This window comes from Panthera onca, chromosome D4 (genome assembly GCF_046562875.1).
Source record: "Panthera onca isolate mPanOnc1 chromosome D4, mPanOnc1 haplotype 2, whole genome shotgun sequence".
Lineage (NCBI taxonomy): Eukaryota > Metazoa > Chordata > Mammalia > Carnivora > Felidae > Panthera > Panthera onca.
Genome location: NC_138351.1, coordinates 73,054,029 through 73,081,481, shown reverse-complemented (window position 1 = coordinate 73,081,481; position 27,453 = coordinate 73,054,029). Strand labels below are relative to the sequence as shown.

The following is a 27,453-nucleotide window of genomic DNA, read 5'->3' as shown; positions in this document are numbered from 1 at the left end:
ATAGTAAAAAAAAAAAAAAAAAGGTCCATGAGGGAAATTTGGATGTGGACTGAGTATTAGTTAATATTAGGGAATTCTTGTTAATTTTGTTAGCTGTGATATTTGAGATATTCTTAATTTTATTATTTTTTTAATGTTTATTTTTGAGAGAGTGAGTGGGGGAGGGACAGAGAGAGACAGAGAGAGAGAGAGAGAGGGAGAAAATCCCAAGCGAGCTCCACGCCCCTTGCAGGGCCCGTTTCGGGGCTCAATCCCACAACTGTGAGATCATGACCTGAGCCAAAATCAAGAGTTGGACGCTTAACTGGGACTGAGCCACCCAGCCAGGCACCCCAGTTTGGGATAATATTCCTATTTTGGGAGATGCATGCTGAAATATCTAGGAACAGTATTATCTGCTGTTATTAGGATCTATAAGGAATCTTAAATGACAAAATGTAAATGTTGAATCTTGAGGGAGCGGGTCTATGGGAGTTGAGTATAGTATTCTTTTTCTTGTTCTGTGCATTTGAACGGTACTCTTAGAGATGGTATGCCATCTGCAGGTGGGGTGTTCTTGGGGTGACGCTGGCACTCACCACTGTGCACACTGTGGGCCCCGGGGGTGGGCATTCAGATGTTGGCTTCTGGGAGATCAGCGCACAGCCCTGTTAGAGATGGGGAATGAGATGTGAGGCGTGCAACTTTTTGGATCTCAGTTTTGAAGCTTTGGGCATATGTTGGTTGAATACAGTGGGTCAGCAAAATCCTAATTTTCAATGGGCCCTCTGTTAGCCAGACTCTATTTCACAGCATGTATGACACTATAGGTCTTTGGTTTTCTAACAAAATCTATGAACAGTAAGGAAGAGGAAAGTCAGGAAAAGACTCCTGGTTCTAAGATGGTTTTGCATAGACTTAATGACTCTGCTTAAAAGCTTTGTGATATTTAAAGATTTTCAGAGAAAAGGAAGGGGGAGGAGAACATGTTTTATCTCCTTACCCACCAGGAAGCACAGATCCTGATGCTCTGATTCATTCTCCTTCTTGACCTGTACCAAGGTCAAAATCCCCCAAAGGGTAGCACATTTGATTTATTCTTGGCATCAATGAACCACATTCCCTTAGAGAAAACATTTTGGGATACATTGTTGTTTTAGGTAGCAGACCACTTGCTACATGATTGCCAGAGTGCAGTGCTGCAAAATTAAATTAGATACATTAAAAAATATATCAATTTTTTTTTAAAAAACCTTACAAGATGATGATGTTATGTTCAGCTCATTCAATACACATTTCTCATGCACGGCCTGTGTGCCATGGCTGTGCCAGCGGGAGGTGATGGCAGACCATTAATTTCATTAGAAAGTGTTAGTTGTAGGTAAGCAAAGGTTACTTTCTGGAATCTGGAATCCACTGGGGCTCTTATCTTGAAAGCAGGGAAGGGATCAGGGAACTTTCTGGAGGACATGATACTGGAAATTGTGCTTTCAAGGCTGTGGGAGTTTGCCAGGAAAAACTTTTATAACTGTGTAGAAGACTATAGTTCCCAAGGATGCATTTGACTTTAAAACAATAAGAAGAAGGAAAGAAGAAGAAGAAGAAAGAAATATTTTATGCAGGGGCCAAGTAGATGTCAGCCTAATAAGAACCAGTCTTTCTGGAACAAAATCCTAATCTAGGCTCTGCTTCTATTCTACTTCTTGTAGTTATTTAGTGATCTTTCTTTTTTTTTTTTTTTTAAATGAGATAGGGGTGCCTGGGTGGCTCGGTCAGTTAAGCGTCCGACTTCAGGTCATGATCTCACGGTCCATGAGTTCGAGCCCCGTGTCAGTCTCTGTGCTGACAGCTCAGAGCCTGGAGCCTGTTTCAGATTCTGTGTCTCCCTCTCTCTCTGCCCCTCCCCTGTTCATGCTCTGTCTCTCTCTGTCTCAAAAATAAACGTTAAAAAAATTTTTTAAAAAATGAGATATAATTCACATACCATCAAATTCACCCTTTTGAAGTATACAGTTCAGTGGTTTTTCGTATATTCACAAAGTTGTGCGATTATCACCACTATCTAATTTTAGAATATGTCCATCATCTCAAAAGAAGCCCCATATCCATTGGCAGTCATTTTTATGACCTTTCCTTTTGAAGTCTCCAATTATGACTTTGTAAAAGCTGGTGGATGACTTTTGTCAATGATACTGAGTTTGTATCAGAAGCAGTTGCCACTTAAAAAGGGGGGAGGGGCGCCCCTGAGTGGCTCAGTCATTTGAGCATCTGACTCTTGATTTCGGCTCAGGTCTTGATCTCATGGTTCATGAGTTCGAGCCCTTATATCTGGGCTCTGTGCTGACAGTGCAGAGCCTGTTTGGGATTCTCTCTCTCTCCTCTCTCTCTGCCCCCTCTCCTGCTCATTCTCTCTCACAAAATAAATAAACATTAAAAAAAAAAAAGAGTCACAGTTGCCACAGAAATGTCAGTGGACTTTATCTGGGGCAGAGGCTTAGCCAGTTTTGGGGGCATCAGCAGTTATCTGGTGTTTGTCTGGAATCACAGGATATGGATCCTAATTCCTGAATTCTGAGAACTCCTGTGACCCGGTGTTTATTGTACTTTGCAGAGGTTAAGCCAATTTTAGGAGCTGGTTGCAGGTAGGCCTCTTTGGATGTCACCAGAGAGAGGTGAGGAATGAGTTGTAGGGGTTCTAGTTACAGAGAACCTGCAGATGTTTTGGTCCCCAGGGCTGTCCCCAAACAACTTCTGGGGAACATGGAAACTTTGCAGGGGAAGAGGCTGTGTGGCACCTCCAGTGGGAGGGTGGTTTGGCTCGGGTGACCTGACAGTAAGTCCAGAGAAATGAAATTGATGAGGGAATATGCGGGCACTGTCATGTCCCTGCCAGCACAACTCCAGAGAGGCAGGGCCCTATCAGGGCTGCTGCAAACTGCAAACTGTCTTCCCTGAACCTTTGAATTTGCCCACATCTTGGGAATCCATCTTGACTCTGATGGCAGCCACAGCCTTCTTTCTTGTCAGCTCATTTCCCACAGTATCATGGGACTGATACCATTTCTTCTGGAGAAATGCGATAGCATTTCAGCCTTGACTGCGAAATGGGGAAAAGGGAAGGGGGAAAAAAAAAAACTAGAGGGAGTGAATGCCTTGCTATTCCAGCAGTTCCTGGAACCTTCTGCTCAAAGCCTGTTTCACATAGGTCTGCTTATGGTAAAGTAAACCCCTTCATTCTAAGAGGTAAATCCCTACCCCCGCCAGGACAAGTCTTTTGGTTTCTCTCCCAGGTCAGGAGCCTATTTTCTGTGTGAGCCTTTGCCCACAAGCTTCTCAGCTGCCCTGTTGTTTCAGGTCCTGGAGCCGCTTGCTGTGGCCTCAGGCACAAATGCGTAGTCCCGCGAGACTCTGCTGGCTCTATGTGGGGTATTGCTCAATAAGCTTGCAGCTGTCCTGAGGTTTCTCCTGGTGCTGTCTCCAAATGGGATTTTGCTCCCCAAATACTTTTTATGTGTTTAAAAAAATTTTTTTTAATGTTTTTATTTGAGAGAGAGCGAGAGAGAGACAGAGGGCGCATGAGCAGGGGGAGGGGCACAGCGAGAAAGGGACACAGAATCTGAAGCAGACTCCAGGCTCTGAGCTGTCAGCACAGAGCCCAACGAGGAGCTTGAACTCACAAGCCATGAGATCATGACATGAGCTGGAAGTCAGAAGGAGGCTCAACCGACTAAGCCACCCAGGTGCCCCTCCCCAAATCCTAATCCTTTGTTTTAGCTTGGTTTCATTACTAAAGTATTATGTTTCACTACTCTGAAAGAAGGAAGAAGCAAGAAAAGATAAACCTAAGGAAAAGTGCACTGGGGGACTATTGCTGCCCACTTCCCAGAGCGCTGCTCATAACCGTTGGCTCCTTGCCTGCCTTCCCTGTGGAACCCCCCTGACTCCTGCTGAGGTCTCCTAGTAGTGGTAGGTGATAGCTTCAGGCCCCTGCTCCTAGGAAGGAGAGAGAGAGGCAAAAGGTTCTGAATCAAAAGATAATTAAACCAAAGCTCCGTTCCTTAAATGCTAGAGGCCTTGACTAAGGCACCATGTTTTCTCTTTGGGAGTGAGGGGGCATACCTGAGCTCCCCCCACAGCTGAGCATCCCCCTCACTTCACTCTTGCCTCTTGCTCACTCAAGCCCCAGAATATGGGTATCCCATGTCCTTTCCCAAGGCCCTGTTGAATGTAGTAAAATATGCACACATGGTTCTTTTTTGCTCCACTCGTTTAAAGTTTTTGGGAGGAGTAATTGGGACAGGAGCTTTGGAGCATCTATAAAGTAGGTTTTCCTAAGCAAACTATTGATATTGGCAAGATTGTGAAGGAAATGGGTAGCCCTTTGAGTTCAGGCTGTTTGTTCATGATCAGTGCCTCTCTGAGCATGATGTTGGAAATGGTTCTTCATTTATTCAGCTATTACATTAACAAAAGTTGTGTCAAGAAGGATGGAGCTGTTACCCTAGGATGGAACTCTGGAAGAGAGTAGAGGTGAATTTAGTTTTGATTGTAGTGATTGTTTCTCCTAAAACAAGACAGAGCAGGGGCAACTTGCTGGCTCAGTTAGTTGAGCGTCCAACTCTTGATTTTGGCTCAGGTCATGATCCCAGGGTCATGGGATCAAGCCCCATGTTGGGCTCTATGCTGGCCATGGAGCCTGCTTAAGATTCTCTCTCTCTCTCCCTCTCTCTCTCCCCCTCTCTCTGTCCCTCTCCCCTGCTCATACTCTCTAAAATTAAAAAAAAAAAAAAAAAAAAAAGGATAAGCCAGTATGTTTTTCCCCATAAGAAGGAATATAGCTTTAAAAAAAAGAGGAATATAGTTTTGTTTTTTTTCCATTTATTAAAAAAAATCACATATTCATGTAGAATAGTCAAGCAGTTATATAAAAACATAAAGGAGAAAGAAAAAAGTCATCTAATATTAACTCAGAGGCAACAGCTCTTTTTTTCCATTAAAATTTTTTTTCAAGTTTATTTATTTTGAGAGAGAGGGGAAAATGCATGCACAAGTAGGGGGAATCGCAGGGAGAGAGGAGAGAAAGAGAATCCCAAGCAGTCTCTGCACCGTCAAGTGCAAAGCCCGAGGTGGGCCTCGAACTCACAAACCGCGAGATCGTGACCTGAGCCAAAATCAAGAGTCAGATGCTTAACCAATTGAGTCACCCAGGCACCCTTAATAATCTTGGTTTTACATGAGTATTTGTATCTCTCTAAACATGGTTTCTTAAGATGTAGGCTTTGAGCTGAACTTCACATTTGAGGAGGGAAAATGGCAGGAAGAAAACAATTACTTTCCAGAATGTGGGGAAGTAATTTTTGTCTTACCTTCATGGAGTTGGAAGGAACTAGTTGTTAGTTGTTGATGTGGAGAAAAGCAGGCTGTGAGAGCATTTCATGAATGTGAAAGTTCTTCAGTGCATTTTTCCTCATGGAGTTCATTCTACGTCTTCAGATTTTAAAGGCTTCTGCAGGCAAAGGCTTTGTGTGGTTTTGTTGTTTTTTTTTTTTTTTAATTTTTGAGAGAGAGAGAGAGAAAGAGAGAGAGAGAAAGAGAACGAGCACGGGAAGAGCAGAGAGAGAGGGAGACACAGAATCCGAAGCAGACTCCAGGCTTCAAGCTATTAGCACAGAGCCCAATGCAGGGCTCAAACTCATGCACTGTGAAATCATGACCTGAGCCAAAGTTGGATGCTTAAGCGACTGAGCCACCCAGGTGCCCCAGAGCTTGTGTTTAATGGGGGATTCACAGACTTGCCTCTCTGGCACTCTTGCCAAAGCTAAACTCTTGCCTCTATGACACTCCTTTTCTACCTAAGGGCCCTCCAGATGGATCTTTTGATTCTGTTCTAGAGCATTCAAATCTAGTGGAACAAGCCATGTGGCCACTCCTCAGACCGCAGCCAAGAAACCCATGAGAGTGTGTATATGTGTGTGTGAGCATTGCTCATGGTCACATTCAGGGTTTGGTGAGGGTTCTGACGGGGTGGCTTATGCTCCAGGGAGAACTGAGTCAGTAGAAAGGCAAGGCCCATTCATACATTAGCTCACACGTACTGAGGAACTAATTAGCTTCATTTTACAAAAGTGTTTAGAAAGGTTAAGGAACAGACCTTAGTCCATCTAGTAAGTAGCAAAATCAGTTCTCAAACCTGAGTCTGACTTTCGAACACAGGCTATTGGTTGAAAGGATTAAATATAGAATGCCAGGGCTCTAGGACCAGGTCAGTTTGTCCTGCTTAGTTTTGCTACTTTCTGGCAAGGAATTGTCCTGGCTGTGGATGAAGTTAAATAATCCTGTATATACAATGGGACAAGGAAAAATTTCCTCCCTTGATTAGTTAAGTACGTTGATAAGGTTGCTTACTTGCTCAGAATGTTTTTTCTTCACAAGCAAACATGGTATAACCTTAGAGGCCCATAGAATACACCACATGGAGAAATTATTCTTTATTTTATTTTTATTTATTTTTTTAATATGAAATTTATTGTCAAATTGGTTTCCATATAACACCCAGTGCTCATCCCAACAGGTGCCCTCCTCAGTGCCCATCACCCACTTTCCCCTCCCTCCCACCCCCATCAACCCTCAGTTTATTCTCAGTTTTCAAGAGTCTCTTATGGTTTGCCTCCCTCCCTCTCTAACTTTTTTTCCCCCTTCCCCTCCCCCATGGTCTTCTGTTAAGTTTCTCAGGATCCACATTTGAGTGAAAACATAGTATCTGTCTTTCTCTGTGTGACTTATTTCACTTAGCATAACACTCTCCAGTTCCATCCACATTGCTACAAAAGGCCATATTTCATTCTTTCTCATTGCCAAGTAGTATTCCATTGTGTATATAAGCCACAACTTCTTTATCCATTCATCAGTGGATGGACATGTAGGCTCTTTCCATAATTTGGCTATTGTTGAGAGTGCTGCTATAAGCATTGGGGTACAAGTGCCCGTATGCATCAGTACTCCTGTATCCCTTGGGTAAATTCCTAGCAGTGCTATTGCTGGGTCATAGAGTAGGTCTATTTTTAATTTTTTGAGGAACCTCCACACCGTTTTCCAGAGTGGCTCTGCCAGTTTGCATTCCCACCAGCAGTGCAAGAGGGTTCCCGTTTCTACATGGAGAAATTATTCTCATGAGCTTAACATGTTTATCCAGCTAAGATTCTAGAGTGGATTAGAAAAGGGATGGTTTGTGAACATTAAGAGGTCATTAAGAGACAAAATCATGTCAAACTAATTTCAGGGACCGATGGTAGATACTTGTGGACTTCATTAAGGCAGCTGATACCTTTGACAATGTCTGTGGACAAGATAGAATTATTGATTGGATAATGGTACAAACCAATTGCAATGGGAGACACAGTGTGGCTAGTACGGTCCTGGAGCCAGACACCTGGTTTCAAACTCTAGTGTTTTGACTCCTTAACCTGTGTGACTTCAGTCCAGTTACTTACCCACTCTATGCTTCACTTACCTCATCTGTAAAGTGGGGATACTAATAGCGTCCATTGTAAGGATTAAGTAAGATGAAAAATAATTAGTAATAAATAATGAAGTGTTTAGAACAGTACCTGGCATGTGCAAGTTGATATGCAGAGGTCATTGCTATTAGCATTCATTATAACAATCATTGTTATTAGGCTGTTGAATGACTGTACACAAAGCAAACTGATTAATGACCGTAGTGACTCATACAGAATTGATTAGTATGTAGAAACTCTTAAGTCTTTTCCATACCCTCACTACTTAGCCACATTTTTGCCCTGTAGTACTTGTACTGCCGATTTTTAGAAGTCTACTGAAAAATCCATTTATTCTCTCTGTCTTTTGAGGAGTCTGGGGTAGGTGGGCAGGCTGGAAGATGATTTCTGTGTCATAGGTATATGTATACATTTTACAAACATACTCCTACTTGGAATACAAGATCTTGATAAGCTAAAATGATAGCTCCAATTCTAGGAACACATGCTGGATCCTGGAGTGTTGAAATCATCTCTAAAGTTTGTGATGGATTGAGATTGATTTTATTTCATACTATTTACATTTTAAGAATCCTTTGGTAACTATTACCCCAAATTCCATGATTCTGTTATCAACAATTAACTGAGTTTTCACTGGTTTCATTTCTTACCACTCTTTGTTGATAGAAGTTGTTTGTTTGTTTTTTTTAATTATGTTTTCCCCTTTCTTCACAGTATTTATTCTGATGTTTTTCACTGGCTTGAATACTTTTCAAAGTCTTTTTCAGAAAAGAAATGCCAATAGTATAATTTCTGAGACCCTTCATGTTCTGAAATGTCACTCCTTGGCTTAAATATAGTATAATGTCTTGTTCCCTTTTCCTTAGAATTCTATAAATATTACTCTATTATTATCTGGTTTTCAGACAAGAAGTCCTAGGTCAGATTGTTTTCTTTTCCTCATAGATTACCATTCCTTTCTCTCTTCCTTTATAGATTTTTCTTTTATTCCATGAAATTCAGAATGACTTTCATTTTCAACATTCATGCCTGTCACCTCAAAAGGCTGTTTGGATGTGAATACTTAAGCAGAGGAAATTTTTCCTTTGATATTAATTCTTATACATCAGCACCATTCCCTTCCGCAATTTCTCTTAAATGGATACTGAATATTTTGGATCTGTCCTTATTTATTGTCCTATAGCTACTGTCTCATATAATTTCTTTTTCTTTCTTTCTTTAAAAAATGTTTTTATTTTTATTTTTGAGAGAGAGAGAGAGAGAAGGAGGAGGCGGCGTGGAGAGAGAGGGAGACACAGAATCCTTAGCAGGCTCCAGGCTCTGAGCTGTCAGCACAGAGCCCAATGCAGGGCTTGAACTCGTGAACTGCAATATCATGACCTGAGCTTAAGTCAGATGCTTAATCAACTGAGCCACCCAGGCACCCCCGTTATAATCTATTTTTCTGTGTTTTTGGAGAATTCTTCAAGTTGGAATTTGCAAGTTTATTTCTCAGCAGTGATCAACCTGTTATTCAATGCCTCTGTTGGGTTTTTATTTTTGGCATTCATATTTTGTTTTTAATTTCCAAGATCTCATTTTTTTTTCAGAAGCTCCCCTCTTTTTTCATTGATTGTGGTATCTTTTTTTTTTTTTTTTAGAGAGACAAAGAAATCATGAGTTGGGGAAAGGGGTAGAGGCAGAGAAAGAGAATCCCAAGCAGGCTCTATGCTCAGTGCAGAGCCACACATGGGGCTTGATCCCACAACCCTGGGATCACGACCTGAGCTGAAATCAAGAGTCAGATGCTCAACTGACTGAGCTACCCAGGCACCCCTCCTTTTTTTTTTTTTTTTTTTTTTTTTAAGATTTTATTTTTAAGTAATCTCTGCATGTAACATGGGACTTGAACTCACAACCCTGAGGTCAAGAGTCACATGCTGTTACAACTGAGCCAGCCAGGCACCCTGATTATAGTATCTTTATTAATCTCATTTGGACTTCTGTATCTCTTCATATGTGAAGAGTGTTTTGGTCATCTATTACTGCGTAATTTGTACTCTCCATCTCCCCTCCCCACACTTCCTTTTAATGGCTTGAAACAACAATTTATTATTACTCACAATTCCATGGCTGGGTGGTTCTGTCACTCATGTGGAAATGTTCAGCTGGTGGCTGGACTGGGCTGGTAGTTAATAGAGGGCTTCTCTCACATTCTAGGGGCTTGATGCTGACTATCAGGCCACCTTAGATTTCCATGTGGCCTCTCTCTTCACATGGTATCTCATTTGTAGGGCATCCTCTGGTCTCTCTCCTAAGCATGATGGCTTGGATTTCCTTACAGCATGGCCACTGGATTCCAACAGATGGAAAGAGGAAGCTGTCACTTGTCTCTACTGTTAGGTTCAGAGCAGGCATAGTGTTAACTTCTGCATTCTATTGTCCAAAACAAGTCTCAAGACAACCCAAGGGGAGGGGAAATGGATTCCACTCTTGAATCCCCAAGAAAGAGAGGGGAATGGCCGCCATCTTTGGAGACAGTCTTCCAGATTTTCCCATAAGTCTGATACATTAAAGATATAGGCTGATCAGAATTGGTAGCTTGTATGGACTCTTTCAGCAATTAAATGAATTTCTGGCTCTCAAACAATGATCAGTGAGTGATGAGGAGTTCATTGGTCCAAGACCAAAAACCAAACAAAAGGGAGAATATAGTGAATTTTAATAAAGTCATAATTAAACAAATTTTAAAGGGTTCTGATATTACTTTCTTCCTTCTTTTATGAAATTATGGCTTTAGTAGTTTTTGGAAAACAAAACAAAACAACTCTTTATCTGGCAAAATAGAATATTGGCCACTTTATAGTGGCCCTTTCAAAATTACTGGCCTTTAAAATCCCAGAGCTGGTTAAGAACCAGGTTTTCTTCAGTCCTGCTATTCCCTTGGTCCCCACCCCCCGCCTGGGTTCTTACAAGTGTCCTGGGAAAAGTCCCATTTCACTTAAGGTATTTTTTTCCTCTGGGTGAAATAGGAGTGTGAGTGTGTGTGTGTGTGTGTGTGTGTGTGTGTGTGTGTACATGTGTCTGATGGAATTCCTAAAGTTTTTAGTTTTGTTTTCCTAAGCCATTTCTTGGGGAAAAAACTGCCAGCTGGCAGAGAGGTTTCCTCTTCAGTGTCTGAATTACCATGTGGTTTTTACCTCTATACCTGATACTTCTGGCAGTCAAGAGGAGAAGTCTGCCAAGGGGCATGTCTTTTTCCTCTTGAAGCCTGTTTTAAGCTCTTGGAATCTTGGTAAAATTGGTGAGACCCTTCTGAATTTTCCTCTGACGACCTGCCTCACCATCCTATGCTCATGAGCTGGAAAGCATTTTTCACTCTGGTTTAAATTGTTTTATATTTGGAGTTCTACTCCAGGTATTTTAGTATGAGGTAGAGGCCATCCTTATTTTGTAGTAATTGGATGTTTTTCAGCATGCTTTTTTTGGGTTCCTTTTGTTGGTGTCAGAGAGTTGATTATGGTGGTTGGTTTTAGTGTATTTCCAGAACACATTGACAAGCATTTATGGAACACCTTTTAGTACTGTCGGTGTAAAGGACATATGAAAAGAACCTTTGAAGAATAAAATAAAATCAATGATACCATTGTAGACAAATGCATCCATTTTTGTAAGGGTAGATTGAGAATATGAGAAATGGCAGTCACAATGCCCCCTGCCCCTGTTTTTTCCTTTTTCTGTTTTTCTCTCCCTTCTTATATTTGGGTTTCAAGACATAGATGAGTGTGAGGTTTCCGGCCTGTGCAGACAAGGAGGACGGTGTGTGAACACTCACGGAAGTTTCGAATGCTACTGTATGGATGGGTACCTGGCAAAGAATGGGCCTGAGCCTTTCCACCCGACCAGAGACGCCACGTCATGCACAGGTGGGTTTCTGCCAAAGAAGGAAGCTTCTGAGGGCGAGATTCTGTTCTCAGATGACTTTCTCCTGAGCTGAGCCTGTGTCTTTGGGGTTGGGGTTGGGGTCTGTGTTGGGGATGTGAGTGGAGATTATCTATTCCTTTGCGCAGCTGTACAACCTATGAAATAAAGCCAATGATACAGGGTAGAAGGGGGCTATCTTACATTTTTAAAAAAGCTACAATTTTTAGGGATTTTTAGCAGTAAATAGAAATTATGCTATTAAACATGATTTTAGGTAGTAAATATAGCTGATCTGGTAAGGACCAGCGGAAGAAAATTGACTCTGGAAATTCCAAAGCCATATATATCTTTAGGTATTTTGCAATTTAAATTTTTTACTTTGTTGGGCTAGGCTTCTCTTTAGGGTGAATTAGTGAAGGCTGACTGCCAAATTCCATCAGCTTTATGCATGTATGGATGCTATTACCTATGGAAGGCCAGAAGGCTGAATAGAGACAATCATTGGAAATGTGCCCAGAAGTCAAATGGAAATTAATCAGTCTGTAAAATATGACTCAGGTGTGTGTGGAGGGAGGGGGATGATGGGGCAGAGGTGGAGGGAGATGATGGATTTTGAAAATTTATATTCACATAGTAATGAATTTGACATTAATTTATTTTCAGAAATAGACTGTGGCACCCCTCCTGAGGTCCCAGATGGCTATATCGTAGGAAATTATACTTCTAGGCTTGGCAGCCAGGTTCGTTATGCTTGCAAAGAAGGATTTTTCAGTGGCCTGGAAGATACAGTTTCAAGCTGCACAGCCTTGGGCACATGGGAGTCCCCAAAATTAAATTGCCAAGGTGAGTTTTCAAAAGGTTCAGGTTCCTAGATTGTATCATTTTGAGATTGTTTTCATATTTCTTTCTAAATTTCTCTTTAGGGTAGTGAATGAATTAAATAGATCCAGTAAATCCCTGTTGTTTGTAATAGGTTTACAGTTGATTCTCTTGGTATTTTCCGGAATAGTTATCATCTGCAAATAATGATAATTCCATCTTTTTTTTTTGTTTTATTTTTTAAATTTTATTAGAGAGAGACAGAGACAGTGTGAGTGGGGGAGGGTCAGAGAAAGGGAGAGAGGGAACCTCAAGCAGGCTCCACACTGTCAGCGCAGAGCCTGACATGGGGTTCAAACCCATGAAACCATTTGATCATGACGTGAGCTGAAACCAGGAGTTGGATGCTTAACCGACTGAGCCACCCAGGCACCTTTTACTTTTCTATGTTTATGAAAGTTCTGTTTCTCTTGATTGACCACAGGCTAGTATTTTCAGAACAAAAATTTAAATAGTAATGTTGACTTTGAATATTCATTTCTTATTCATGACTTTCATGGCTTTGGTTTTAGTTTTTTATGACCTTAGCTTTTTGATGTTATGGGTATCTACTTATATTCTTATGCACACTGATCCAGTGCTATGTGCCAAGTACTCTTCTAAGCACTGTATATATGTTGATTCATTCAATCCTTACAGTAACCCTATGAGGATGTACTGTTATTATCCCATTTTACAGGTGAGAAAAGTGAGGCTTGGAAAAGTGAAGTTATCAGTTCAAGGTCAAGGTCATGCAGCTAGTGATAGAGCTGAACTTGAACCCAGGAATTCTGGTTCCAAAGGTTGTATTCTTAATCATGCTGGGGTACTGCTTCTGTTTTCATGATGTTGGTGGCTTTTGGTTTGTTTCTTCCTTTTGGCTTTCTCTCTTTTCATTTATTACAATTATGCTAGTTTTTGGCATAACATAATCTTAAGGAAGCACCTATCCCAACTTTAGTAGGGCTTAAAAGAATCAGAAATGAGTTATTTTTTATCATGTCTTCTAGACAGGTGTTAAGGTGATCATGAATGTTTTTGCTTTAAACAAGTCATGTCTAACCTATAATTATATTATTAGATTTCCTGATAATATATTCTAGTATCTGGAATGGATTCTTCTGGGTTTTTGGTTTTTTATTCTCTTCATCCGGATTATAGTTGCTAAATTAAAAAAAGTATTTTTATTTTAGAGAGAAAGGGGGAGGGGCAGAGGGAGAGAGAGAGAATGAAAGAGAGAGACAGAGAGACAGAGAGACAGAGAATCCCAGGCAGGCTCCATGCTCTCAGTGCAGAGCTCGACATGGAGCTCAAACCCACAAACCATGAGATCATGACCTGAGCCGAAATCAAGAGTCTGACACTCAACCAACTGAGCCATCCAGGCGCTCCTGCTAAATTTCATTTAGAATTTTTCTGTTGATACTCAGAAGTGAGGTTGGCTTATTTTCTTTTTCTGTGCCATCTTTGTTGGGTTGGGTGTCAGTGTTATTCTTAATTTTAAAAAGAGAATTTGAGAGAATTTCTTTCTTTATTCTTTGGACTACTATAAATAGAATTTTTAAAGATTTGGAAAATTTCACTCGAAAATTACCTGGTTATGGCTTTTTTGGAGAGGTAGCCCTGGGGCTATTAAAAAATCCTATACTTATTGGTCTAAGTTTCTTAATTTATGTATTCCTAGAAAATCATTTATTTTATCCAGATTTTCAAGCTTATTTGTAGAGAGAAGTGTAAAGCAATCTTATTTATAATTTTCTGTAGTTATAGTTGTTTATAAGTGAAATATTGGAAACAACTGCAGATGTCTATCAATAGGAGATTGGTTAAATAAATCATGGCATATACATGAAATGGAATATTATGTAGCCAGTAAAAATTAAATTAGAAAATAATATTTATTAACATAGTTTAGTCTTAATAGTATATTACTGAGTTATCAACTATATGTGTAACATGATCTTAGTTTTGAAAGAGTTCATATGTACATATATGCTTACAAAAGCTTAGAAGGGTGTACAGCAAAATATTAACAGCAGTAACTTCCACTGGAGGGGATCCTGGATGATTTTCATATTTGATATTCTTTATGGAAAGAATTTTGAACATATTAGACAAAGTAACAAAGCTGTTTCCATTTTGGAAAAAAGAAAACTTTTCATTGACTTTACTGCATAGCTAGAAAATCTCAGTGAAGTGCTTGGCTAAGTTAATTCTTGTGCTGTTCTGATCTGCGATTCAGGCTCTACACATATTTTAATAATGATCATACTGGGGGTTAAGAAATTCTAAAAGTACGTTATAGTTCTAACATTATCTTTCAATGGATCAATTAAAATGCAGAATTTAGATTAAAATGTGCCATAATGCATATCAAAGAACTCTCTGAGGATTTATATAGGAAAACCCTAATAAAAGAGTTAGTGTGGCTTTGAGAACTACTAGTCGTCTGGATTACTGGACTGAGGATGGAGAAAGTTAATTTAGAGGAGAATACTTGTTACATTCCCCAAAGAACTGTTATTTAAAAGATCTTCACTCCGTTTTTACCTCCTCTAATAACTGCTCCGTCTGCCTGCTGACACCTTCTTCCTCCCCCGTGTCACCACATGGCCACCAGCTTCTCAAGGCTGTGCCTGCTTTTCTGAGCACACCCCTTCTTCTTTATCCTTCATGTTCTCTGGGGCTCCAGATTCTGGGCTGTGTGCCAGCCAGCACTGTATTCTCAGCTCAGAGGAATTAGGAATTGCACTGAAAACACTAGCAAACTGTGAACTTGAACAGGTACTTGGGAAGGGAGCCGCTGTCTGTTACAGATGCAGCTTTGGTGTCCAATTTAACAGACTTCCCCATCAGAGAAGGTACAGTTGGTGGATCCCATTGGTTGCCAATTACTGTGTCCCTGGAGGTTCTGCTGCTGTGGCTGGGACCCCGAGGCCCAGACTCCCCTCTGAACAGCTCTCAGAGGTGGGACCTGGAAGCGAGGATGACAGCTTCTCATGCCAGGGCATCTGGGGCTCCTGAAACATCAGTCCCACATTTCCATCAGCTCTCTGGAAAAGACAGAATCAATCTCTAGTTTGTATTGCCTATTATTTTATTATTACTTGTTTAGCTTTCAAAAAAGATGCAAGTTGTACATGGCAGCTTAGAGAACTTAAACTTTTAAAATTCAACCAAGCCAGAAGCAAAGTGAGGGAATCACTTCAACTGTGTTATCATCAACAACAATCCAGAGTCCGGGTCTGATGCTAGATAAACTGTAGACCTTGTGACTAAGGAAATCTGGGGTCTGGGAGAAGAGAAAAGACAGGTATATCATGAACTATGATGCAAGGGTGAGCTCCTAAGTATTACGTGAAAAGATGGATAAACACTAAGGGTTCTGATGGGAGATAGGGTGGTTCCAGGAAAGAGATGACATTTGTGCTCTTCTCTTTGAGTAGTTTACTTGCTGTGTAAGAGTCCGGGGAGGAGTGGTTTGCAGTGTTGGTCGATGAGTTGGAGGGTTCTGGGGGTGGGGGGAGTCTATCTTCCAAGATAAAATCCAAACTCCTAACCATGGCCTCTGAAACCGACAGGGTTTGGCCTTTTTGACTTCTCTACAGGTTACATTTCCCATCATTCTCTTCCAACCAACATGTCAAGCTTTTATCAACGTCAGGGCCTTTACACCTGCATCTCCTGCTACTTAAAATACTTGCCAACCATCTTAAATTTTTTTTTACTGTGATAAAATACACATAATATAAAATTTACCATTTTCACCACTTGTAACTATACAATTCATTGGCATTAAGTACATTCACAATGTTGTGTAACCATCACTGTTATCTGTTTCCAGAATGTCTTCATTATCCCAGACAGAAACTCTGTACCCATTAAACAATAACTCCTCATTCCTGTGTCCCTCCAGCCCCTGGTAACCTCTGTTGTACATTCTGTCTCTGTGAATTTGTATTCTAGGTACCGTATAGAAGAGGAATCATGCAATATTTGACTTTTAATGTCTGGCTTCATTCACTTAGCATAATGTCTTCAAGGTTCATCCATGTTGTAGCAGGTGTCAGAACTTCATTCTTGTCTAAGGCTGAGTGATATTCTATTCTGCATATATATTTGGTGATGGAGTCTCCCTGGTTTTTTACACAGCATGCTCCTTCTCATCTTTTAAGTTTCAGCTTCAGTGTCACCTCTGACATTACTGTCTTCCTTAGTGTCCAATATGTAAGTATCTTATTTATGATTATTTTTGTAGTTTATGTCACCCCTACTGGACTATAATCTGGGAGCTCTGCGACCACGGAGTCGTCCTAGGCATGATCTCTCCAGCACCTGGCACCCTGCCTAGCATGCCTAAGGCCTGTGGGAGCACCCTGAACTCCGTTCACAAGGGGGTGCAGACCACGCCCGACAGTAGGGAGTTGGCTCCTGAACTGGTGTCCCAGCTGATCACGTGGCTGAGCCCTGCTGAGACCCTGACTTCCTGTTTTGTTTCAGCCCTCAAGCTTCATATCCTTTGCTGATTCCACATCTTCTTTGTCTTCTGTACCTTCACACTTCCTTCTCACTTGGCATGACACCTCTGTGCTTTGATGAAGCAGGGCAAGGCCTTGGGGCTGATTCCTGATTTTCCCCATATCCATGCATATGGCCCTCAAAGAACGGGGGGCCCAGCACTTGTGGGCTGATTGCAGAGGCACGAGTTTCTCTTTTGAGTTAATGAGGATACGACATGGTTTCTAACGTCTACTAATAACAGAGCCTTTCTCTAAAGGTGGCCAGCACTTTTTTTTATTGTTTCTTTTGTTTTTTTAATATAATTTATTGTCAAATTGGTTTCCATACAACACCCAGTGCTCATCCCAACAGGTGCCCTCCTCAATGCCCATCACCCACTTTCCCCTCTTCCCCACCCCCATCAACCCTCAGTTTGTTCTCAATATTTAAGAGTCTCTTATGGTTTGCCTCCCTCCCTCTCTGTAACTTTTATTTTCCCCCCTTCTCCTCTGCCATGATCTTCTGTTAAGTTTCTTAGGATGCACATATGAATGAAAACATATGATATTTGTCTTTCTCTGCCTGACTTATTTCACTTAGCATAATACCCTCCAGTTCCATCCACATTGCTGCAAATGGGGTGGCCAGCACTTTAAGGTTGGTTGACAAGGTTTTCTGTAAACATTGTCTCATCTGATCTTTAGAAATTCCTTCTGAAGTGGTTAATAGGTTATTTCTCATTTCACATATATTCTATTTACAAGTAATAATGGGTATTATTTCCCATTAAGAACCAGAGGGAGGAAGTGACTTACCTTGTGTCACTAGCTTATGTATCAAGATGAGAACCCAAAGCACTTTCTAGAAGGCAAATTCCATGTAGAAAGAACCCTTGTGAATACTGGAGGTGGGAGGCAAGAAGGAAACCTGGAGGGCCCAGAAGCACACAATAGGGTCCGGGATCCATCCAGAAGAATATTTATTGTTGCTGAGTCAACTCTTCCGCTTTTAAGATTTTTCTAAATAGAACCCAATCTCACCTCTGTAAAGTGGAGAGTGTTTGAAAAAGTTTTGACATAAGTTGGAACACAGATTAGGGCATTCAGGTGAGGAACCGCACACAAGTTTTGTTGCACCGCTGTCTCTGAATTTTTAGCAGGGGTCTGGAGACGATTCTGAGGCCACGTCCAGACCTGGCAGGAAAGTGTGCCGTGAGTGACTCATGGCCTCTGCTGTGAGCAAGGGAGGGTATAGTGGCAGCACACTTTTCCTGTGGTTATCTTTTGTGTTCCAGGTAATCATTTGAAACAGATTTTCTGACACCCTCACTACATACTGACAATTTAAAACATTTAGGAAAACAGTATTGACTTCCTTGCTGCGTGCAACAAATCTCTTGTGTTATCCTTTTGCCAAGTAAATGCCATTGAAATATGTCACTTGCAAATGGAGTCATTGCAGCGTGAATGATGACGCTCTTGTAAGACTGACACAGGCTGGTGAAGCACGAGCTTTAGAATCAGAGAGACTTGGGTGAGTTTTGGCTGAACCACTTGGGAGTTGTGTAACCAGCTCTAAACTTCTCTGAACTGCAGTTTCCTTCTTTAGTAGGGAATGAGATTGTTTTCATCCTGTGGACTTATTGTGAAGATTTAATGAGATAATGATATAAAGCACTTGGTGCTGTGCTTGATGTAAAGTACCTGCCAGATAAGTGTTCACCATCAGAATAAGAGGTCATAAGCTAGTAGGGAGCAGCAGGTAGTGTTTCTAACTTAAAAATGTAATATCTTTGTGAAATTTCCTACCACATAGTGGGAAGATCTAAAATCCTCCAGCTTTCACGTTGCCTGATCTATTAGTTTTCAATTCAAATATTCTGTTTACAAGTAGAGCATTAAAAGGAAGAGGTTTTTTTTTTTTAATTTTTTTTAAACGTTTATTGATTTTTGAGACAGAGAGAGACAGAGCATGAACAGGGGTGGGTCAGAGAGAGAGAGGGAGACACAGAATATGAAACAGGCTCCAGGCTCTGAGCTGTCAGCACAGAGCCTGATGCGGGGTGCGAACCCATGAACTGTGAGATCATGACCTGAGCTGAAGTCAGAGGCTTAACTGACTGAGCCACCCAGGCGCCCCGGAAGAGGTTTTAAAAAAAAAATATTTTTTTTTAGTGTTTATTTACTTTTGAGAGAGAGACAGAGTGCGAGTGGGGAGGGGTAGAGAGAGAGGGAGACACAGAATCAGAAGCAGGCTCCAGGCTCTGAGCTGTCAGCACAGAGCCTGACGCGGGGCTCGAACTCACAAACTGTGAGATCATGACCTGAGCCGAAGTCAGACGCTTAACCGACTGAGCCACCCAGGTGCCCCAGAATGAAGAGTTTTAATGTTATATTTTTGAAAAAAAGAAAGATTCACACGCTGCTCAAAGCATCTACAGCCATTATCCCATCTACAAATGGAAGATCCTTAGAAGAGATACGCTGATAAATTCTTTGTTTCTTCCCAGCACTCACACTTTCACCTCCTCCGAAGGAGGTTTCCATACCAGACGCTATTTCTTGACAATCAGTATTGTTATGTGAAATGGAAATTTTTTTTTCTTCCAAGTGAGCCTTCTCTATGAATATGATCTGAAGGAAATGTATTGTTAGCCAAAGCTAACATTCACGGAAGACTTTAGAATACAAAATACATCAAAAAGTTATTTTTTTTTCCCCTACTGCCTTGAGGGCAAGTGGACTTTTTGGTACTAATGAGCTCATTAGCTTAGTTACAGCCGTTAATAAGCTACTCTTGAGAATGTTCTTCATGGCATCCTATAACCCTCCCACTTTCCTTTGATGATGGCAATACCATTTTCTAAATGCAAGTTGCCACATACTGAGATGTTAGATTCCAACCCCCCACATTGATCATATATGAAATTTCGTACTCCAGTGATCCTGGAATGAGGCTCTAATTCCATGTGGGCAAATTAGGAGCATGCCATAAAGTGCATGAAACTTTGTCGCAAGGTTACATTTTTCAGCCCCATTCCTTAGGCCATATTTCATACATATATGCATCACAAAGATTAATGTTCATAATAATATTAATAGCTCACATGACTGCAGGGGTTATTTTAAAAATATGGGCTATAGGTACAGCCCATGAAGAGCTTACCATTAAGAGGTGGGGGAAGAACATTTTTACAAATGAAGAAAATAGAGGGCTAAGTGCTGAATTATCTGATACAGGACATGAGTATAGTGTAGACTCTGATGTTAACCTGACCATCTGGACCCTTACAACCTGCCACGTCACACAAATTTCTAGGCGATATGTAATTCTGCTTTGACTCTAAGGCACAACAGAGACATTTCTGTTATTGTGTAAATGAAACTAACTTTAATATGATTTTCTTCAGTTTTCATATTTGTTGCTGCTTCTCTGCCAGAGCTCTCCATCTACAAATTTATTTCTCTGGGAAGACTTTTTTAGAGTCAATATCAGTATGTGGAATAGGTCTATCATTCCTTCCCCTGGCAGTTGGCAAAACGTCTGCTCAATTTGTGGACATTATTGGTCATTTTTTTTTTTTTTTTTTCATTCTCAGCTTGGGTATTTATTGGTCTCTAACTCAGTCTTAGATGACGCCTTAGATTATTATGTTATTTCTGAAATCAATCACATTATTGTGCTGATGTTCATAATAGGAAGCAGCCAATGGGGATGAAATTTGTGATGCAGTCAGCTGTTGACTAGATGCCATAAATCTCCTATACCTTTCATCAAACAGATTTCCTTCTGGAATATTTTCTTGGGTTGAATATTAAAGCTAGTAATGTGGGTAAACATTTTTACCTTCAAGATATGAAATAGAGTGTGAATGTGGTCCTTGAAATTGGCACAGCACATCTTCCCCCTGGGGAGACCAGTTTTGCAGTTGATTATTTGCATAAAATCACAAGATATAGGAGGACAGTAGGGAAGAATTCCCAGCCATGTTCATAATTAGTTGACTGTATTGCTGATACATATCCAAACGTTGTTCCTTCATAATATAATTAGCCAGAGAAACGTGTGCTTAAATGAACACCCCTAATGCATATCTAATGCAAATTTGTGCTCTTTATTTTTCTTTCCTTTGGATATAAACTGTTTTTTTTTTAAACTTTTTAAAAAATGTTTATTTTTGAGAGAGAGAGACAGAGAGACAGAGAGACAGAGCGTGAGTGAGGGAGGGGCAGAGAGAGAGGGAGACACAGAATATGAAGCAGGCTTCAGTCTCTGAGCTGTCAGCACAGAGCCTGACACGGGGCTCAAACTCACAAACTGTGAGATCATGACCTGAGCCAAAGTTGGATGCTCAACCGACTGAGCCACCCAGGTGCCCCTAAAGTGTTTTTAAATGGCTTATTTCCTTGTGATAGTGAAAGCTTTGGGCATTTCATGTAGAACCATATTTTTATTTACTTTATTATTACTTTTTAAAGTTTATTTATGTTGAGAGAGAGAGAGAGAGAGAAAGTGTGCATGCACGTGAGCAGGAAAGGGGCAGGGAAAGAGGGAGAGTGAGAATCCCAAACAGGCTCTGTGCTTGCATCCTGACGTGGGGCTCGAACTCACAAACTGTGAGATCATGACCTGAGCCGAAATCAAGACTCGGGCACTTAACTAACTGAGCCACCAAGGTGCCCCAGAGTCATATTTTTATTACCACCTATTGTAACGTCTGTTGGGTTGATTTTGGGGGTATTTTTTAATAGCAGCCACCTGCTTTCTTGTGTACCATTTGTTCTGAGCAGAAGTGGCAGTAGCTGCCATGTCTCTCAAGCGTGGTGGGGATATCTGTGACAGGCCAGACCCCATCAGTACTAAGAAGGCTTCAGGGTATGACACTGATGCAGAGGTAAGTCTATTTCCAGCAGCTGTCTTGCTCTGGAAAAGCTCGTGGAGGCAAGATTTGGCAGAGGGAGTTGTTACACAACACTTCCATACTCATTTGAATGCTCCTTCATGCAGCCTTTTCTCCTGAGGATTTAGCTAACCTCTAAGGTCAGTCCCAATCAGGGCTCCGAGTGGACCCCTTCATTGTGAGCCTTTCTAGATTTATTTATTTTTATTTTTTATTTTGAAAAGTTTGTTTATTTATTTATTTTGAGAGAGAGAGAGAGTGCATGCCCGAGCACATGTGAGTAGGGGAGGGGCAGAGAGAGAGGGAATCCCAAGCAGACTTCGCACCCTCAGCACAGAGCCCGACGTGGGGCTCGAACCCATGAACAGTGAGATTGTGACCTGAGCTGAAGCCAAGAGTTGGATGCTTAACTGACTGAGCCACCCAGGTGCCCTGAGGCTTTCCAGATTTAATGGACCAGGACTTTGGGACCATACATCCCATGGCTTGAATGCTGGCTCTATCTTTTACTATTGGTGTGACTTTTGAATGTGACTTAAGCTCTTAGTGGCTCTTAAGCTCCATATTCATATCTATAAACTACATGAGAAAAAACCATCTACCTTGCAAGGTTTTCTGTGAGAAATCAGTCAGATAGTATATATCTAATAGACTGATGTTGAGTAGGATTTCAGTGAATGCTGTCATGATTAAAATTATTGAGGTTTGGGGCACCTGGGTGGTTCAGTCGGTTGAGCGTCCGACTTCGGCTCAGGCCATGATCTTCCAGTTTGCGAGTTTGAGCCCCGCATCGGGCTTTGTGCTGACAGCTCAGAGCCTGGAGCCTGCTTTGGATTCTGTGTCTTCCTCTCTCTGCCCCTTCCCTGCTCATGCTCTGTCTCTCAAAAATGAATAAACGTTAAAAAATTGTTTTTTAATAAAAATAAAATTATTGAGGTTTGAACAGAATTCCCCGGTACAAAACTGATACTAGTTTTTGTGAGTCTTTTACTCTCTTTTCATCTGCTTGGTGTTTGGTAGGTGTGAGTTACCTCTGTTGGGTAACAAACACAGAGGTAATGCATACCTGTCTTGTTATTTATACTTATAACGTACTGAGGTTTCCTTCCTCAGGGGCTTTGGTCATATCAAAGTAACATTTGTTGCATCTCGAACAATGATAAAGTAGTAGTGTGCTATCAATGAACAGTTCTTTAAGTATTTACTATGTAAAACATATAATTTTTTAAAAGAAATTTATGATTGTTTTATTTATCTTATTTATTTATTTATTAATTTTTTTTTTTTTTTTAGTGTTTATTTTTGAGACAGAGTGTGAGTGGGAGAGGGCAGAGAGAGAGACACACAGAATCTGAAGCAGGCTCCAGACTCTGGGCTGTCAGCACAGAGCCCGATGCGGGGCTCAAATCCACAAGGTGTGAGATCATGATCTGAGCCAAAGTTGGATGCTTAACCAACTGAGCCAACAAGGAGTCCCTAAAACATACTATTTTAAGTTGGCATTGTGGGGGTGCAAGAGATTGTAAAATAAAGATTCTGTCCTTTAAGAACTGGCCATATTTTGGGAAGACATAATATATTCATAGAAAGATGTTAAACCCTCAAGGATGTGATGATAAACGGTAGCTGTTCATACTAGTATTCCATTTAGGTTCTCAGCTGAGGGTGTGCATAAAAACCAAACTTGGAACCTTGTAGAAATGTGGTTGCCAAGAACCCAACTCAGTACTACTGATTCGGAAGAATTATCTCTGGGGAAGGGGAGAGGCTGTGAGGCTCCAGATGGGTGTTTTTCCAAAGCCCCATAGGCAAGTCAGATGTACACCTTCTGTTTAGAACTATGTGTTTAATCCAAGCCATGCTAGAATCCTCTCTAAATATCTCTTGCCAAGAGACTCTCCAACTTGAGTAGCTGTGGAATGGGAAGGCATAGAGTCACGAGCCCAGGTTGTCTACCACTAGGCACCTTCCTGAGTTGCTGAACCTTAGTTCTTAGAGACCAAGCTATTGATGTCTCATCAACTCCCAAATTAATATTTTTGGTATTAATTTTTTTATTTAAAAAATTTTAAAGTTTATTTATTTTGAGAGAGAACGAGAGAGAATGAGCAGAGAGCATGAGCAGGGGAGGGGCCGAGAGAGAGGGGGGAGGGAGAAAATTCCAAGCAGGCTCTGCGCTGTCAAACTCACAAACTGCAGAGATCATGACCTGAGCTGAAACTAAGAGTCAGACACTCAACTGATCGAGCCACCCAGGCTCCCCATGTTTTTGGTATTAATTAAAAAACATCTTGTATTCCCAACAAAAGCCACCATGTCTTCCATTATTCTTAGTTGTGTCCAAGGATGGAAGGCAGTTTAGTTATCTTCTGTATTCTTATACCTTTAGAATCTGTGCTTCTCCCTTAATCCAATTATCTATCACTGGATTCCTTCCCACTGTCTCCAATGTGCTGTTTAGAATTCCAGTTTCAAGGTCCATAAACCTGCATAACCTACACCCTCAATCTCTTCACTGCTGTTCCCTCTATTTCCTGCTATAACTGAACCCTGGTTTTAACTGGAAGATATTTTAGATGTCAACAATGACTGGGCAGCCTTATGAAACATTAACCACCTGTTCGGTTGGCTGCTCATGTACACACAAATATACTTGTGTCTTGGAGTGTTTTGGGCTGGTTGATATGTCTAAAGGTTTGATGCTTTGAAGGGAAAAACATGATGAGGGCCAAGAAGCCTTGTGTCTGGTAAACATGTATGAAAAGGGAATTAATCTCTGTGGGCAAATATGGGACTTGTGAGGTAGGCAGGATTGGAGGATTTATGAAATGACCATCTGGTTCTGGTCCCATAACTGCTCGTGATTTGAATCTGCACTGACCAGAGACTAACTCCTTTTTAAAAATCTCGGAATCAAGTGACTGGTCAGGTGGGTTGAGCTGTTGTATTGAAGTTCTTACGATAACTTCAGTGACAACAGATGAAAGCCTGTTCTGGGAGGCCTCCCTCAGGGAAATAACTCTGGGGTTCTGCAACAGTCCAAGCATCCATAATGGGATGGAGGCAAGTGCAATTCCATGAAATCTACCTGTTCTGTATCAGAAGCTTGTTTAAGAGAAGCCACCTACTTCTAAGGCCAAGAATGGTCTTTGGGGAGTTGGGAACAGATCATACCATTTTCCTCTATCTTGAGTGCTTTACCTCAATAAATGCCCTTATATTTTAAAAGCCTGGATGTCAAGAGTGCTTACTTTTCTTGGCTTTCTACAGATTGGGGAGAAAACTAAAAAGCAGGATGAATAACAAAAGTTGTATATATTTTTTCCTCTGTATTTAGGTATGACTGGGATTGTTGGTTGCATTTGAGATTATTATGACCTCCTTATTTTATATTTATTATGCTTTCTTTAATAAAATGATATCTGTGAACTCCCCATAACTGCATGAGAAATTTAGCATGTTCATTTCTTCCCTTTGCCTCATTGCTCAGAGTTTTGGAAATAATTTGGAACTTTACTTTCAAATTATTTTTTTTTTACCTTGTTCAACTTTATTTATTTAAAAAATTTTTTAGTGTTTATTCATTTTTGAGAGAGAGAGAGTGCGAGCTGGGGAGGGGCAGAGAAAGACTTTCTTTTACGTGAGGTAGAGTTTGGCTGGGTCTAAAATGGTAACATCAAAATCCATTTACTTCAGATAGTTTCTGTAAATATTCTAGTGTCTTCTAGTAGTTAAGAGTTGCAGAGAAGAAATTTCATATCAATTTTGTAATGTCAGGCCTGCCTCCCTCTTTGCAGCTGATTTTTTTTCTTTGAAAGATACTTATAAATTGAATGTTTAGACTATACTTTCCTTATTAATTTGCTTTACAAAGTTCAAATATTTTGTTTATATTTCATTTAATATTCAATTGGCAAGAAAACTACATCTATTATCTATTATCATCTATTTTGGAGTTTGTGATCTGATGATACATGGTAGAAGGTACTTGAAAATGTTAATATTTAATAGAACCCTGGGATGGATTATTTCACTGAACAAGGAATTCTTCATAATGTAAATAGTCTTAGAATTGGAACATTTTTTTTTTAATTTTTTAATGCTTTATTTTAGAGAGAGAGAGAGAACGAGAGGGGGAAGGGCAATGAGAGGGGGAAGGGCAGAGAGAGGGGGAGACACAGAATCCGAAGCAGGCTCCAGGCTTTGAGCTGTGAGCTCAGAGCCTAATGTGGGACTTGAACTCTTGAACTGCGAGATCATGACCTGAGCTGAAGTTGGACGCTTAACCGACTGAGCCACCCAGGCATCCCTAATTGGAACATTTTCTATGTATACATGTTTGTAAATTTCATTAAAGTCAGGTATATCTATTTTCTCTACTTCTGAACAATCTTATTTTGTATGTCTGCAACTGGATTATTTGATGGGGTTCATGTTTTCTCTTTTCCCAGATGAATGGACTCTATCATTACTAAATGTATCTTTTTAAAAAAAATTGTTTTTAATGTTTGTTTATTTATTTATTGAGAGAGAGGGAGAGAAACAGAGTGAAAGCTGGGGAAGAGCAGAGAGAGAGGGAGACACAGAATCCGAAGCAGGCTCCAGGCTGAGCTGTCAGCGCAGAGCCCGACATGGGGCCCGCACCCATGAACCGAGAGATCATGACCTGAGCCAAAGTCGGACGCTCAACTGACTGTGCCACCCAGCCGCCCCTACATGTTTATTTCTAAAATATGAATTATAAGGATAGAAGTTGGGGGTCATAACTAGTGCTGTGCTTCTTCCCATTGCAGAGATCAACTGTGGCCATCCTCCGGAAGTGCAGCATGCGGTCCTGGTGGGGAATCACAGCTCCAGGCTGGGCAGTGTGGCTCATTACGTCTGTCAAGAGGGCTTTGAAAGCCCTGGAGGAAAGATCATTTCCATTTGCACAGAGAAAGGCACTTGGAGAGAAAGTCCTTTGACATGCACAGGTATAGACTCCATTCTGTGGGGCTTGTTTCCTGGCAGCAAATGGCCAGCAGGAACGTGGGACCTGGAGCCATTCCATTGCTCCCTCTGTGTACTGCTTGGCTGTGCCGTTTACTTGAGAGGGCACCTGGCTTTAGGTTTGTCAGCTAAATCCTGAAGATTTAGGGGGTAGATTGGGAAAATAGGTTGGATAGAAAATTTTGTGCATCCATGTTTTGAAACTCACCTTAAATCACAGTGAGTCCTATCTCCTCTACTTGGCCGGCTGAGAAATTTTTCTCATGGACCGTGTTCTCAGGGGGGCCTACTTAAGAGTCCTGTGTAGTGCATGTTGATACCTTTTCAGAGAAAAGGTGGTGTAATAGATAAAGAGGTTTTTAATGTTTATTTTTAATTTAAAAAAATTTTTTTTTTTATTTTGAGAGAGAGAGTTAGCAGAGGAGGGACAGAGAAGGAGAGAGAGAATCCCAAGCAGGCTCTGTGCTGTCAGCACAGTGCCCAAAGTGGGACTCGAGCTCATGAACCATGAGATCATGACTTGAGCCGAAATCAAGAGTTGGACACTTAACTGACTGAGCCATCCAGGTGCCCCTATTTTTAAATTTTCAGTTGTGGTAAAACACACACACAACATAAAATTTAGCACCTTAATCATTTTTTAGGGTTAAGTATATTCACGTTGCTGTGCCACCAATCTCCAGACCCTTTTCATCTCGCAAACCTGAACCTCTGTACGCATTAAACAATACCTCCCCTCCACTTCCTCCTCCCCATAGCACCAGCATTTTACTTTCTGTTTCTGTGGATTTGACTAATTTAGATACC

The 27,453-nt window shown here is 40.9% G+C and overlaps 1 protein-coding gene across 15 annotated transcripts in view; it reads left to right on the top strand.

Annotated features, from left to right (window-relative positions):
* The window catches only part of SUSD1 (sushi domain containing 1), a 299,394-nt gene that overhangs the window by 29,945 nt on the left and 241,996 nt on the right, over nucleotides 1-27,453 (top strand). For 13 of the 15 annotated variants that reach the window (XR_013551693.2, XR_013551696.2, XR_013551695.2 and 10 more), the window contains 3 exons: nucleotides 11,249-11,401; nucleotides 12,063-12,242; nucleotides 26,451-26,630. Coding sequence is in view for 12 of the 15 variants with exons in the window: in XM_078436588.2 (XP_078292714.2) it covers nucleotides 11,249-11,401; nucleotides 12,063-12,242; nucleotides 26,451-26,630 (513 nt within the window). In the remaining 3 variants the exon portion in view is untranslated. The remainder of the gene's footprint in view (nucleotides 1-11,248; nucleotides 11,402-12,062; nucleotides 12,243-26,450; nucleotides 26,631-27,453) is intronic. The other 2 variants (XM_078436590.2, XM_078436592.2) reach the window with 2 other exon arrangements.